At 39.6% G+C, this 16,635-nt stretch overlaps 1 protein-coding gene across 1 annotated transcript in view; it reads left to right on the top strand.

Moving 5' to 3' along the window:
* CDH10 (cadherin 10) overlaps nt 1–16,635 on the top strand; it is a 153,859-nt gene that overhangs the window by 102,265 nt on the left and 34,959 nt on the right. Inside the window, 2 exon segments of the mRNA XM_034761584.1 lie at nt 9,583–9,702; nt 10,165–10,332. Of these exon segments, the coding sequence (XP_034617475.1) occupies nt 9,583–9,702; nt 10,165–10,332 (288 nt within the window).

The following is a 16,635-nucleotide window of genomic DNA, read 5'->3' as shown; positions in this document are numbered from 1 at the left end:
ATAAATAAAATAGAATTAAAAAAGAAATAAAAATAAAAATTGAGCCACATGATGGAGGGGCGCACTTTAATAACTGCCTTACCAGAGCTGCCATTTCCAGATTTTTGTTGACCCCCATTTTTTTTTTCAGACCCCTTTAAGCACTGGGAAGAATAAGGTCCATTTTTTTTCCAAATAAAGATACAAATCATTGAACCTAGGCTGAAAGTGCCATCTCAGCCATAATCATAATATCACATATTATCTTTTTACTCTGTTTCTGAAATAATTGTCCTTTATGAGAAAGTCCTATACAATTTAATGGAAAATCATATCCTTTCTATAGGCTCTCTTAAGCATCTGATAGAATTTAATGAAGAAGTTTTTAGTGTTCTATGGATTCCTATTGCATTCAGCCCTATTAATATCTACAGAATTTCTCTATAAGGTGTCATCTCTTTTCCAAGAATTCTTAAAAATAACCAATAACTGTTCTGCAGTTTACTCTAACAGTTTTGCCCGGACTCTTGGGTACATCTTTCTATGGCCCTTTTTAGTTCTAACATTTTACTAAGATTTCATGTACCATTCCCTATCCTTCAAACAAACCTGTCAAGTTTTTAGCCCCCAGGATTTTTCACAATTTGCACAAGTGAAGAGTGTCATTACCAAACCGTCTGCATTCTTCACAGAAGTCCAGATATGTGCCCTGTAGCTCCATGAGTGCACAAATAGGAAAAGGGTGGAAGAGGCAGCAGTAAGATGTAGTTAAAATTCTGGTTCTCCCTGGATAGGGCGAACAGATATCCCAATATTATTGGGACTGTCCCAATATTAGGGGCTTTGTCTTATGTAGGCAACTATTTCCCTTTCCTGCCACCCACCTCCCCTGGAAAAAAAAAAGGTGTCCCAATATTTCACGCTTGTTATTTGGTCACCCCATCCCTGGAGCACAGGGACTATTCCCTCCTAGTATCCCTTTGATCATGAAATACTCCAAAGAGAATAGGAAAGGACTCAGGATTAGTCCCCGAGTATATCAAACTGTGGAGCTGCCTGGACATGCGTGCTGCAATATGCTGCTCTTCCTTAGGTTGGGGTAGTAGCTAGTGCATTCCTTGTGCATTTAGGAATTCTGCCTCTGGTTGTGGTATGAGAGAAATGTCTGAGAATGTCACCCTGCAGTATTACCTATTTTAGTCTTTTGTTCATGACCCGTATTACCTTGTTCATTTTTCCTCTGTGCAGGTCATGGGCAAAGATGAGGACCTTGCATTTAGGTCAGTATCCCAGTAAGGCTGCCCGCTGCCCTGATACCTTTGTGTAGATTACTGTACATATCCCCTTCCTTCATTCTTTTCCTCACTGAGTCCCAAAGGATTACCACTTATAACTTTCTTCTTTGTTCTTTTCTGTCTTCTTGGTGTTTCTCATGTTTCACTGAGGGTTTCTTCTCATGGCTGCAGATAAATCCATTTTCTTCCCTGTGCTTTTTCCTTTGGACTCTCTGCTAATATCCTTCAGACAAGAATAGACATTTCTGACTTTAAACCTGATGATTCCTTTTATGATCTCATCCTTTCTTTCCTTTCAATTATTCTTCTCTATTCATCATTTCCAGCCAAGGAATTCTGTTCTTTAATCACTCCCTTAGCCTTATCTTACCTCATATCTTCAGGGTTTAGCAGCACCGCCTATGAATTCCCCAAGCTATGATTTTCTTCACATCTCTGATGGCTATCATCCTTCCTAGTTGTTCTTCTAGCCCTCTAATCAATTCTGCCTTCCTACATTATGGATATCAACGTGCACTTCATAAAGGTGTAACCTCCCTCTGGGTTTACATGTGGACCGCAACTTGGGCATCCCACAGTTAGCCTGTCATCTTTAGACATAGTTTTCCTTTTGTCTTTTTCTTCAGAAGACCAATAGAGACTATTTATAGCTGCCACTGCTCTACTTGCTCCCCAGGTTTTTTGTTCATTCTCTCATTAGTATGATACGTCCCCTTTTCCCACTGCTAAAATATCATAGCAATTATTGTTTTCTATAGCATTCCCTTCTTATTTAAATCACTCACCATGCTAACACTTTGGATATTTTTATTTTTTCTTTACTTCTTTCTGCTAATTCCCCAGCAAAACCCTCCTGCATCTGCTCAGCTAGAATCTCAGAATGACAGGTTTTAATGGCTCATATGATTACATTCCATCTTCACATTTCTTACCAAACACTTTTTCAATCCACTGCACACTAAAATAAAATCTACAGTCAGCAGCAGAAAAATCCAAGGAATAATGATTATTATGTTATTTTTTTTGAAAGGCCACCCAAAAAGGTTTACACAATCTCCAGCACCTTTTTGACCACTTACTCGAACGCCAGGTACCTAGATGCTCTTTCTGACATTACTTTCACTGAGTCTATCTCCTCTCCACTTAATTTGCTGCATGTAATATAGCGCTCACATTTCAAAAATTAACAAACTGGAAAGCATATGCAATTATTCCCCCTCTTTTTCTCTAGAAACAGCAGATAGATTTCTGCTATTTCAGCATGCTGTTTGTATAGATACTCCAGCAGAAGGGAGCTTAGTGTGTAGTTAATGCACAGAACTGGGAGGAGACGGTCTGACTTCTTGTCCAAGCTCTGCCATGCATTTCCTATACGACTTTCTTCTTGTGAATTATCCTGTCTGATCCTTACCTAATTTAAAGGTTAAATTCATGAATATTTGTAAAGTGTTTTAAGATGCTTACATGGAAAGCACTATAAAGTGTGAAGTGTATTAATATTATTATACCCAGTTTAGGTCAGACTTTAAAGATGTTCAAAAGGTATCATTACAATTATTTTCAGACATGCCTTCTGAGAGCTATATTATTCTAGCAGATAGCTATTTAGTTATATTATGTAAATGCTTTTGGCCTGATTCAGCAGTGGATTACTCCACCGTGTGGCATAAAACATGGAGTTATCGCAGGGTAAAATTGGATTAATGCAATTGTTCTATAAATTATATATAATGTACCAGATTCACCAGTACATTCCAGCTACTTTGGTCTATTTACAGAGTAGTTGGAGTGTGCTTGGTGAATCCTGGCCCTTTTATGTCCTACCATACAATGGTAGTCTCAGCTTTATAACGTAAGAGTCAGAGTTTGCTCTCAACATGTAGCTCTGCCTCTTACTAATTTCATCAGGAGTTATATATGTACATCCAAGGGACAGGATTTAACTTGAAGGCTGCATAGAGCAGAGTATTTACAGTTCTTCTTTCACTAGGAAATGTCTCTTAAGTTCACTGGACATGATTCTTCTCTCTTACAAATTTTCCATTAATTTGATAGTTATTCCTGATTTATACCAGGTGTAAGTAAGAGGAGGAGAATCAGATCTGCTATTTATTTCAGTAATGCCATGAGACACTTACCCATCTAAAATGGTGTACCATATCACGGAACATCAAAAATGCAACCTATTTTCATGGGTTACCTAAGCTGACTTCGTTTTAAAATGGAAACATTGATGAAAGACTATGCAACACTAAGGGTACGTCTATACTTACTTCCTGGTCCGGATGTAAGCGATCGATCTTCTGGGATCTATTTATTGCGTCTTGTCTAGACGCGATAAATCGATCCCGGAAGTGCTTGCCGTCGACGCCGGTACTCCAGCTAAGCGAGAGGAGTACGCGGCATCGACGGGGGAGCCTGCCTGCCGCGTCTGGACCCGCGGTAAGTTCGGACAAAGGTACTTCAAATTCAGCTACGTTATTAACGTAGCTGAATTTGCGTACCTTAGTCCGAAGTGGGGGGTTAGTGTGGACCAGGCAAAAGAGGTCTGATAAATTTGTTTCAGTATTTTTCAGTACATGACTGAATTGGCAAACAAAGGGGAAGCGAAGGATGTGCAATCATTTTGCTTGGATTTCAGAAAAGTTTTTGATACTATTCCCACAAAAGACTGATCCACAAAAATTTGATCTATAAAGACTAGTACATGGGAGAGCTATTGAAATGGATTAAAAATTGGCTACCAGATGAGAAACAAATGGTTTCTCAAGAGGTAACTATAATTTGAGAGAGGTAATGACTAGGTAGTATTGGAAGGGGCAGTCAAGGTCCACTTTTACATACCCTGAATAGCCTGAAAGAGGGTTTTGTTTCAAAAGTGGCTAAATGTGCAGATGAAACATAAAGGAAAGCAGCTAACACATTCAAATTGATCTGAATAAATTATTTTTGGGGGCTGATTAGACACTCATGCAATTCAGCATAGCAAAATAGAAGACAATAAGGCTGCAGGTTAGAACAAATCATAACTTGAGCTGGTAGAATTATTCATTGGGAATAAGTATCAAAGGGGTAGCCATGTTAGTCTGGATCTGTAAAAGCAGCAAAGAGTCCTGTGGCACCTTATAGACTAACAGACGTATAGGAGCATGAGCTTTCGTGGGTGAATATCCACTTCTTCGGATGCATTGGGAATATATTATGTAACTAAATTAGTCTTTTTTTCTGTTTGGTTAATCTCAAGATCCTTATTGTAGTTGAGATTGTGTCTGATCCCTGTGGTGCATGGAGAGGGTGCAAGGAGCTTTACTTTACTTTTATCCCCCCTGCTACCACCCCTGTGCAAGGGCCAGACCCCAGCAATATCTCCTACATCCAAAGGAGGCACAAGTTTAACAGAGTTCATGCTTTGCCCCCCCAACCACCACGTAGCAACTGGCCGGGTGAACAAAGGGAAACAGGCAGCACCATCCAAAGAGGTGGTCCGGCATTGAAAAATTCAATCCCTCACCAAACCTGCCCTCCACCCCACAGTGGGTGATGTGGCTCCACATTGCCCTCAGCATGACACTACCTGGTAATGAGTGAATTGATGCAAAGCCCAAGCCTGCTCCTATTGATTTCAGTGGGAACAGGGTCAAATATATGGCCTTCAGAAGGACTGTGTGTGTGTGTGTTTACACTGCAACTGGGAACATGCTTTCCGGCCTGAGTAGACAGACTTGTGCTAGCTTGGTTCAAGCCAATGTGCTAAAAATAGCAATGTGGACATTACAGCTGGAGCGGCAGCACAAGCTCTTGAGCCCGCCTGACCTCCTGGGTCCAAGCTCAAGTGACTAACCTGATTCTCAGCTGGTGCCACAATAGCCACACGATGAAGTTGCATTGCATCCAACGAAGTGGGCATTCACCCACGAAAGCTTATGCTCCAATATATCTGTTAGTCTTAAAGGTGCCACAGGACTCTCTGTTGCTTTTTACAACATCCACACTGCTGTTTTTACTGCACAAGCTGGGCTAGCATGAATCTGTCTACTTGGATTGGGACGCTTGCTCAGAGTTCCAGCATAGTGTGAAACTGCACTGGGGACTTTGCACTTTGCAACACTGGTCACTACAGGTATGGAGGTGACAGAGGTAGAGAGAAGGTATCCAAAATTATTTATTCCATGCTTAATGTGGTGTGGTTTCAAATGAAAATGGAGTCAGATCTTCTCTGTGCACCTTGAGAAACACAACTGGTGGAGCAAAGCTCTCAGAAAGGCATGCTATAAGATCCAGAAGAAAAGAAATAAATGCATAGATTTTAAACAACAACAACAACAACAACAAAAAACCCAGAAGGGACCTATAGATTATCTAGTCCAGTGGTTCTCAAACTTTTTTCTTTGCAGACCACCTGAAAATTGGTGAGGGTCTTGGCAGCCCACTTAATGATCTTTCGAAATGTTGTTTGTACCGTTAGCTAACTATTGTAAAGCACTTTGGATAAAAGTGCTATATAAAAAAAATCTTAATAATAATTAACATTTTTTTGTTCTACAAATAAAAGCACACAACTCATATTTTAATATCAGTAGTTTTATCTTTCTAATGCGATGGATGTGCCCTGTCTCCCCTGAGCTGAGGCTGGGAAGGAGGGCCGTCTCTCCCTCCGGCAGCCACAGCCCTGAAGCTGTGGAAAGTCGCCTCTTTCTCTGGCCGCCACAGTCCTGCACATCCCAAATTCCCCCTGTCCTCTCTTCTCACCCCACTGCCCCCTCCCACCTATCCCCTATTTCCCCCCAAGGCCACCACCTCACCTTACATGTGCGTCTTCTCCAGGGTCCAGGCACCTAATTAGTGGAGCCACGCCTGCATGGCTCCACTAGTTAGGTGGATAGCCCTTCATTCTCTTGTGTGTGACCGCCCAGGCGCACACTTTAGAGGGAACTATCCATTGACCACCTGAATGAATCTAACAGACCACTGGTGGTCCATGGACCATAGTTTGAGAATCTCTGATCTAGTCTGACCTCCTGTATAATACAGGCCATAGCATTTCACCCATTTAGTCCTGTCCTGAGCCAAACAACTGATGTTTAACTAAAACATGTCTTTCAAAAAGGCATGCATTCTTGACTTTTTAAAAGTTTACAACAAGCTGTTCAGAGTTAAGAACTAATTTAACAACAAATAATCAAAAATGGAATTTAAAGCAATAAATGTCCTATTACTTAGAAACTCTGTTTCTTTAGAAGCATAGCAAAAATGTAGCGCAAGCTGGCAGTTTCAAATATTTGTATTTCTACATTTTTAAGGTTGCTCTGTAACTTTTTAAAATATTGATTATAAGGAAGGGCATAATTCTTCACATTGTTTCGCTAAATTGCTTTTATACGTAGGAAAACACTGAGCATCAACTTTCCCCTCATTCATTCAGGTTGCAAAGCCATGAAGAGAGATGTAGAGTATTCACATGCTATTGAAAAGAAAAATGGATAAAGAAATATGGACAATTTTTTACTGTAACTTCACTTCAATGTCCATTAATTTAATCCTCTCATCAGCATTCATACCATAAATCAAAATAATAATACATCATCTTATAGGAGGAAGAAATAATATCCAGTATCCAGAGTCTTATTACCCTTCAAAATTCAATCAAATAACACTCAAAGGTCGAGTTTTGCTAAGGATTCAGAAATTATATGTATATTCTCTAATTTTGCCTCCAGATTACCCTCCAGCGAAAACTCTGACAGATCTATTTTAGTTTTGGTAGAAACAGGAAGAGAATCCAATTGCAACAAATTTGACTTCCTTTTAATAAATGCTGCTAATTGCTCTGTATAAAACATATGTATATACAAGCATCTCCAATTTCACTCAGCTCTTAAAAGGAAATAAAGAGAGATAATTCAGCTAGTAAGTCTATAAACTGCTGCTTAAAGAGGAGGAACAGATATTGCCTTGCATGAATTGGGAATTTAACGATCGTTCTCTCCACTACATAATGTGTTACACCATTGTGATATAGGCCCTGATCTTGCAAGCTGTTCTGATATATACAGAAGAGTGTGCAAAGTTGTGCTCCAGCACAGATTTAAGCTCTAAACAGTGGCTTCCATGCTTGGTAGCAGTATATGTCAAGCCCCTTTGTGACCACTCCCTTCTTTGTGAATGCACGGGGTAAGAAAGGGGGCAAGGCCAGGGTAGAGAATGAGCATATCTCAGGAGACATGGTCTAAAAAGAAACCTTCATCATGCTAATCAGGAACTTATGTATGCATTGTCTCTGAGGCTTGACTCCTTCTCCTCGTTAATGTATCACTTGCATTAATGCAATAGTGCTCGTCATTGTTTATCTTTGCCTTGGATGTGCAATACTTCACACCTATGCTGTTTGGGATCAGGAACCTAAGCCTGACCTGAAATTTGTTGCATGCAGATTCAGCAGTCCATCCACGCACAATAAATTGAAGGATCAGAGTCTTAAAACTTAACTTTTGCTACTGGGTCTGAAATTATGAGCACTGTACCCCTCAAAATCTACTCTGTGCCAAAAGATGTAATAGTGTCACAAACAGCTGAGTCAGTCTCTGGTCTGGTGCCTTCCATCATCTAGTTGCACATGTGGCTCTCTTCTTAATTTACAGGGTTAAAAATGTACCTTTTATCAGTTCCCAAGATGGTTTTTCAGCATCACTAAGGAAATCTGTAGATTAGTATATGTCAAAGAATTTTCTAGATTTTCAGTTTTCTGCTTCATGTGGACATGGTCTTTAGGAATCATTAGTATAACAGAAGGTATTCCAGATGTTTGTCTGTGTTTGTCCAGTCTCCACGTGGAGCCATTTTTTCTATGATTTCTATTCCCAATACCATTTTCTTAAATTAATTCTGCATTCTATTTTTAAGTGTTCATATGAACATCAACATAAAAAAGCATGTTCCCCCCAACATGCTCTTGCCTTATTTTAGAGGTACCCCTTGCTCAGTCATTTCTTGTTTGCTCTGTAGGGACTGAATTCTGCAAGATGCTGAGCTTTCTAGTTCTGGTCCAGCAAAGCACTTATGGATGTGCTTAACATTCAGCATATGTATAGTTCCATTGACATCAGCAGGACTACTCACATGCTTAAAGTTAATCATGTGCTTAAGTAATTTGCTAGGTCAGGATCAGAGTGCTTAGCACCTTTAGAGAATCGTGCTCCACGCAAAGTAACAGCGTAACCTTTATCCCATACACCCTGCCATGACAATTGCTTTTAGGGTCAGTGGTTAGTGTAGATCAGTAAAAGGACAGAAAACTGATTCTGGTTGCTGTTGTCACAGGTGTCAATATTATGCAATGATGTGGTGAAGGTATGCAAGAGAGGGAAGATAACTGGAACAGGAGAAGAAATGTATCTGAAGGACTTCCTGTCCCCAAGAAGTCCAATGGCTAGCCAAGAGGGCAGATCCCATGGTGATAGATGATTTTTTAATTCAGAACAAGAGAAGCAAAAGTATATATGTGTGTGCAGTATATGGAGCTACAATAGATAGGAAACAATCATGATACTCCCCATCACTAGACGTGCCATCATTTGGAGTTCAACGGGATGGGGAATAATAAGAAGAAATAAAAAGAAATAATAGTGACAATGCTTGAAGGGTTTGGGGAGGGATTATTTCGCAGAAAAGTTTGACATGGCAATGCTATTCCATGAAGTGTAGAAGATTAAGACATTTCAAAATGTATCTTTTAGATAAATATGCATGTTTTATGTAATATGTATTTGTTTTTCTCTTTAGAGTGGAGAGGCAATGGTGGCTTATATCTCCTTCTTGCCACCAGGGTGAGAAGTGCAGATCTGGGTGAACCATTCAATCTGCTGTCCCTTTAATATTCCTGGATCTTTGTATAAAGCATTGATATCAGTGCACAGAAAGATTTATGAGACAATCTGGTGTCACTGAAACACAGACACTTGTTTATATTCCAAAACCTAAAAGAAAACAATGGTTATTAGCCAATAATAATCATGTAAGGATATGCATTAAACTCTCCTGCTGTTCTGGTTTGACTTTACTAACTTCGTTCTGATCATCTATTCAGATTTAAGGAAACAAATTCCAAACTGCTTCGTACTAGATCCTAAAACTTGAATAAGTAAATACTATTTTTTTTTTAAATTGACCACAAATTTATATGTAGATGAACAAACTGAGGTCCCTGTGATGCAGGAGTCAATGAAAATTTCAATGGGATTTGAATAAAAACTAGTGCTTTTGCTCCTCCTTCTGGTGACATGCAGAACTAAGCTGAATTTGGATACTACAGGTACTTCTGTGGTGCAAGTCACAGCTACTGATGCCGATGACCCTTCATATGGAAACAGTGCCCGTGTCATCTACAGCATACTTCAGGGACAGCCATATTTCTCTGTGGAGCCAGAAACAGGTCAGGAAGCTGATATTGTTTTCGTCTACCACAAGCTTAGTAGTTTTCTTTCTTCTAGAAAACTCACCAAAAATAGAGCAGATTTGTACAAAGCCAAGCAGAGAAGGGCTACAATGTTTCTTACTTCATGTGTTTCAGTAACTTACAATCCTTGTAATAAATGTGAAAACCATCTATATTACAGCTACCTAAATAAAACATAAGTTACTTGTATTGTTTTGGGTAGGAACTAGAAAGTTGTAACGTAGTACTAATGTTTTTGTTTCTATCATTGTACATAGAGAGAGAGAAGCTGTATTGAAGACTCTTCACAGAGATACACAGATAATTGGATTGCATTGATAGTGGATGCACGCTTGAAAAATATGTTTTTAAAGACACATTGAAAAGACTCAGTATCGTGGTACTGTGCGTGTCAAAAATGCAGGGATGGATAACGATTGCTTACATGTTTTCCTAAAGGCATCATCAGGACTGCTTTGCCAAACATGAACAGAGAAAACAGGGAGCAGTACCAAGTAGTTATCCAGGCAAAAGACATGGGAGGCCAGATGGGTGGATTATCAGGGACCACTACGGTGAACATCACACTGACTGATGTCAACGACAATCCACCGCGATTCCCCCAGAGTAAGCAACATTTAATAGTCTTCCTGCACAACAAAAGCTTCAGAATTAAAGAGTTAAGCAATCGCCATCTGGTTTAATTTAAAGTAAATCTAGATTATGGGGCACACATGAACAAAAGGCTTATGTACAGATTTATTCACTGTTATTAAAGTAGAAAATTAAATGTTACAGTACTCCTTTGTTCAGGGAAATGGTTACATGATCAAATATAACAAAAGGAAACCTGGGATACCTTTCAGGATTATTTGGGGGGGAGGGGTGCAGAACCATAAGAGCATTAAAGCAATTCTTTCTTTCCTGTTGCCTATAGATTAACCATTTTTAATTCTTACTGGAAAACAAAACATGTATTAATTTTAGCAAGGAGGAAATAGGTGCACTGTTTAAGTCCCTGTTTAAACATTTAATCATGAAGACCCCAACTCTGGGGAGGAATTACCTGAAGGAAATCCAGACAGATCTGTATTTGTATAGACAGTGCTATAAAAAGCTGATATGCAGAGAACCTCACAAAGTGAATATGAATGGCATTTAACATCGCTGTTTTTGACAGCTTAAACTTATCCAAGCACTTTATACTGCTTTTTTAACCTTTTTGTGATAGTACAGCTTTCAAGCCTTCATAGTCTCAAACTAGAATAGGAAACCATTATTAGCCTCTATTTATGTAACCTGTAATTGTTAGAGTCTTTATATTGCAAACTTGTTAGAATATTCCTTGAAAATTCTTTGTGGTAGGATGGTTTACGTAGGTGAACATTTTACTACCTATTTAAAACATATTGCATATATTGCAGCCAGAACACTTATAGAGTGCCCAAGATTCTGTAACAGCAAATAATTCCCATTCTTCTCTCCCACTACTTTTATCCTGGTGCAACTCCATTAACTTCAATGATGTTATGCCTGACTTGCATTGGTATACAACAGAGGAGAGTCAGGCCCAATATCTCGGACTTCAACAAGTTCATTACGAAATAGCAGGCAGTGCATAATTGTCTTGGACACACAGGAAGAAAGATGAGATGCAAGTGATGTGGTTTAATTAGGCCACAACTTTATTAGCTTAATTCCTCTGGGAACTGTCCAGCAATAACTTATACAGTGCAGGTCATGATTCCCGCCTTAATCATTTTGCACCTCATGCAGGGCTGTCTTTAGTCCCCACACCCTTCCACAGCTTGTTCCCAGCCTGTTGTTGGCACTCAATGGCAGGGCTGGTGAAAGATGGGCTTTGCCTCGCTGTGCCAAATGTTAAGAGCCCCAGTTCAGTTGTCCAGCTTCTTCATGGAATATCTTCCTTTAAATTCCCTTCCAACTCCTGCTGATTACAGAACTGTATCCCCTCTGCAATCAGTGCCTGCACGAAATACCACAAGGAGGAGCCAGGAATTTTCTTGGCTTCCCCACCCCCTCGTGCACAGGGACCAATTACTTACTTGAGTCCCACTTTGCCCACCCACCAGCTCAGGTGATTCCTTCCCACCCCTTGCTGATCACTCCACTCCCAGCCCTCAAAGGAGAGGGAACCCGTAAAGGAGCCACTGCCCCTTTTTCCTGCCAGTCCAGACAAAGCTTCCCTGCTTTTGAGATTGCAGGTGTTGCATCTAAATTCTTTACTGACACAGGAGAATCAGGGCCATTACCTCAGACTTCAGCACGTTCATTATGAAATTACATGCAGTGTATTTTTCTAAATTCTCTGCTACCACTGCACTTAATATGTAGCCATTTGTCTACTGTTTGTATTTAATAGCATGTGACTACATTGAGAAATAACTTCATCTGAAAATTCAAAACAGATAAATCAAAGACAATTCTGGATACTTACAATTATTTCCCCTGGGTAGAATTTGCCACTCACCTGTCACTTGCTATCTACTTTCACTTTTCCACAGCAATTCTTTTGATATGTTAACTTCTCTGTAGATGCATATTGTATATACAGGATCGTGGCACCTCTGATGCTTTGTGCATGAAAGTATTACATCCTGCTGGTCTCAGCAGTTTTGCAGACTACTGCAGAAGATATTCTAGGTGCTGTCTGCACTACAAACTGCAGGGCAAAAGCCTCATAGATTGGCTTCAGCAGTTATATTTAGTATAGTATTTAGGCACTAAATATAGATGCAGCTGCTTATTTCTGTTTATTCCTTTCCCCCCCCTCCTTTACCACAGGCCAGAATGTTGTCTTGAGAGTCTGAGTGGACTTTATAGAACTGCTATAACTGAATTCTTCATTGAATACCTATGACTTTTTAGTTTTTTATATTAATTGTATTCACTTGCGGCCTGATCCAACTCCCAGAGAAGTCAGTAGGCATCTTTCCATTGACTTCAATTGGAAGTGATTATAAGGCCCTTCATCTATAGCAAATGTTTACTGTATTACTTTGCAGTTGGAGATATTTTTATGGCTACCCCTCTCTTTCTGCTGATACCTGCAACTGCTTTGTTAGACATGGAGTACATTACACCAGACACACACAAATCTTAAAGCGTTCATGAAATTGATTGAAAACTTGCCAGATTCATGACACTACTAAAGTAGTATTGATTTAAAAAAAAATCTTTAAATTGCATCTAAAACTTGCAAATAAACATTAAAATGATTCTTGACTTCTTCATATGTCTATGAGCTTAAAGAAATTGACAGTCTCTTACTATGTTAATGAATTTATAATAATAAATCTGTCATATTAATCAGACATTTTTTTTCAGATTCATGATTTGGACAGTCTCACTAGATTCATAAATTTATTAGATAAACATCTGTTTTCTGAAACCAGTGAAGACAACACTGATGTCCGTTATGGAGTGTTTACTGTGGATACTTCAGGGTACTGATCACTGTTAATACCCAGTGAGCTCAATCATCAGCTGCAGGCATAGGTCATTTGGTGCAGCTCAGTTGGGAGCCCAAAGGGTACCCAGTCCTAGACCAACCAGGTGCTGGTCCCAGGGTATAAATTAGAGTAACCTGATAACAGCCACAAGGAAGTGGTCTGGAAGATGGGGAACACCAATGTGCTGGAATGCTCTGGTCACACCCCTTTTCCCATCCGTAAGGAAGGAAGGTTGAGTAGGAACATGAGGATCACCATATGATGGAGGAATGGCCAGCTAAGGTGGCTTTAGCATCACTTTGTGGCAACAAAGTGGCATAAGTAACTTGAGTGCAACCAAGGATTGGAGTCCGCATATACTACTTCAGCATGTCAATCCACTTGTGATTTTGACATGGAAAAAATGCATTTTGTGATGGAAAAGAAAGATGTCTTATCCTAGAACAGCTTCATGTAGAGAATATAAAGAACTAATTAGAGTACTGTGAAAAATGAAATGCATAACTTCAGTTTTTGTGTTGTGTTTGGATTGTTGTGACTAACCAGTATTTGACGATGGTACATTGTCATTACATATCCCAGCAAATTATTTAGGTTTTATTTAGGTATTAATAGGTTTCACTAATAAACTGCTCAGTTAAGCTTTTAGTAAACATGTCCCTTAGGGAACTGATTTCAGAGCTGTGGACAAATCCAGTATGTTGGTTTGGTTGTGATTTTGACATGACTAACCATGATGCCATGAACAGCTGCATTTCAGATAACTTATTATGCCAGAGCATCCTTTTGTGGAACATTTAGAGGAACATGAACATCTTTCAAATCCCAGGCCATTTCTCAGAGAGCTCATGCACAATTTCTCAAGTTTTCATCTCATGATTGGGAACAACAGTTGCTACTAAGACTTTAGCTAAAACTCATTCTGTTTAGTTTCAAGATGATGCAAGTGTAATTAGACAACTCTACCTCGGGTCCCATGTGATATTTACCAATAAGAATATCCAATACAAATTCAGTTACGTTAGCCAGCTCTTATGCCCACAATTGAATTTAGAAATTGATGGGATTTGTGACTTTCAATGGGCCTTTTGCTCCTAAATCCCTTAAGCGCTTATGTAAATCTCTCCCTTATGCTACAAAAAATTGCCTAGTTTCCCACATGGAGCATCCACAAGCAGATAACTGTCACTTTGGGAGCAGGATCCCCACTGTTGGACAGACATGTAACACTAGGTTTTGAGCTGCTGCTGCTATTTTTCAGGAAATGGGCTTAAGCCACAAGCATAGAATCATAAGATTAGAAGGGACCGCAAAGGTCATGTTTGGAGCGATCCACACACTTTCACTAACTTCAGTTATATTCAGAAGTGGAGCTTTGTTTTGGGATCATCCTAGCTGGTAAAAACAACAAAGTTAATTTGTTTGAGTTCTCTGGACCCACAAAGCTAGTGCAATTCACAGATCTTTCCCCTCTGTAATTTAAATACAAGTTGTTCTGGTTGAGCATAGGTGTAGCAAGCGATAGAACTTTAGAAAGGTTAATAGTCAAGAAATTATTGACTGTGCTATAGCTTTTGGTGTGAGAAAATAAGCCCAGATAGCAGCAGGGCTTAAACTCTCCCACGCTAACATGTCTCTGTGGCATGCTACACACAAGTATTTTAGTATAATACTCATTTTGAGTATAAGTATTACAATATTGTATAGTACGTGCTCTCATTTTTCTTTATTTGGATTGCAGGTCAGGGTCTCGTTGTGCTAGGTGCAGTTCAAACACATAGGGCTATATAGTGTGTTGGGGTCAAAATTTCAAAAGCACTGGATTGATTTATGAGCCTAAGTCCCATTTTCAAAAGTGACTTTAGAAAACGTTATCATTAGACTACATGCCAAACACAGACATACACACACACTCTCTCTCCTCTCTCCCCCTCCCTTAGGCAGGCTAACTGGGCTTGGATGCACAGGAGTAAGTGGATGTGGCCTGCTCACTATTTCCCCTCCCCACATATATACTCCAGAGTAGATGGACAAGGAGTCGGTGGAGCTCTTCCCATTCCCTTCCCCTCTCACCTTTAAATACATTGGCCATCACAGCTGAGTGGATGCAGGAGCGTCATAGTTGGCTGCTGGTACTGGTACTTAGTAAATTGAGGAGGAAGGAGGAGTCTCAGACTAGTCTCTGAGGCACAGAGCCTGACAGGGCTATATAAGCCTGCGTGTTGCCAATTATGTTCCGCCTTTTGCTCTGATTTGTGCCTAAAGGCACAATTTAACCCATAGTGAGTTCATGCCCCCAAAGAATTTAAACTGTAAGACAAACAAAAAGACAGAAGGGGGTGGGGGAGTGGTCTGATACTGTGGTGATAAGTAGCATAGACCAGGTCAGGATGATGATATACAGATATCTTGGTAGTTCCATTTATCTCCCCCACCGCTAGCCCCCATTCCAAATAACCCTTCAAGTGATCCATTATCTGTTGGCCAATGTATTATAGGCATTAAGAAGTGGACTTGCAAAGGGATTCAAAGGAGTGGAGTTAGTCTGGCTTTGGGGATGGTGTTCTATGTATTAAAGGCAGTGCAGAACAAAGTTCAATGAGTGTTTCTTATGCACCACAAAGCATTTTAAAATTTTAAAATGAAAAACAGTTAGAACATAGCTATATTCATTGAAAAAAAAATTAAAAATTGAAGTAACTTCTATAGTCTGTTTTAAACACCTAAGAATATGGAAAATGAGACTAAATGTTGCCATGGCACCCTTAAGTCTTCCCCTTCATGTGTACTTTCTCGTGAAATGTTATGGGACATATGGTCTTTCCTCACGGTCTCTCACAGCACTGAATAAATATTTATTTTATAAATATGAGCAGTGGGATTTCATTGTCATTTTTGAACCATTAACAGATTATAGAGAGATTATGTACTAATGTAGCAAAGTACACAGATTTAAATATTACAGAAGGGTAATGAAAATGACAAAGTAAATATGAGCGAAATCATGGAGCTGAAAACACTGAGGTGCAAGAGTGTCAAGAAACATATTAGTAAACAGAGCTAAGTGTACTTTGGTGATACAATACTCAATCACCATTGTGCATCCTGTAACGGCATACCCCAAACCCCATGAATCTATGAGAAATGTAGTTTGACTTAGTGTTCTGTCTTCTGTGGTACGGTGGTTGATGGCTTTTCACTAAGTGGGTACAGTCTAAAGCCAATATGTCAAAGTTTAAATTACAATGGGCAAACACTATATAATAACTGGGATAGAAAAACTAATTCCTAAAAATAAGAATAAGCTTGAACCTCACAATGAACCAGATGGTTTCCTTGATATGGATCTCCTCAAAAGGAGTCCACTTCTCCCCTGGCAACCCCTATTTAATCTTTCTACCATTCTGTTAAGTATCAGGAGCAACCACCAAGTGACTTGCCTAGGTCTTCCCGCAGC

The sequence above is a fragment of the Trachemys scripta genome, chromosome 2 (genome assembly GCF_013100865.1).
Source record: "Trachemys scripta elegans isolate TJP31775 chromosome 2, CAS_Tse_1.0, whole genome shotgun sequence".
Classification (NCBI taxonomy): domain Eukaryota; kingdom Metazoa; phylum Chordata; order Testudines; family Emydidae; genus Trachemys; species Trachemys scripta.
This window is presented reverse-complemented; position numbering and strand designations above follow the sequence as displayed.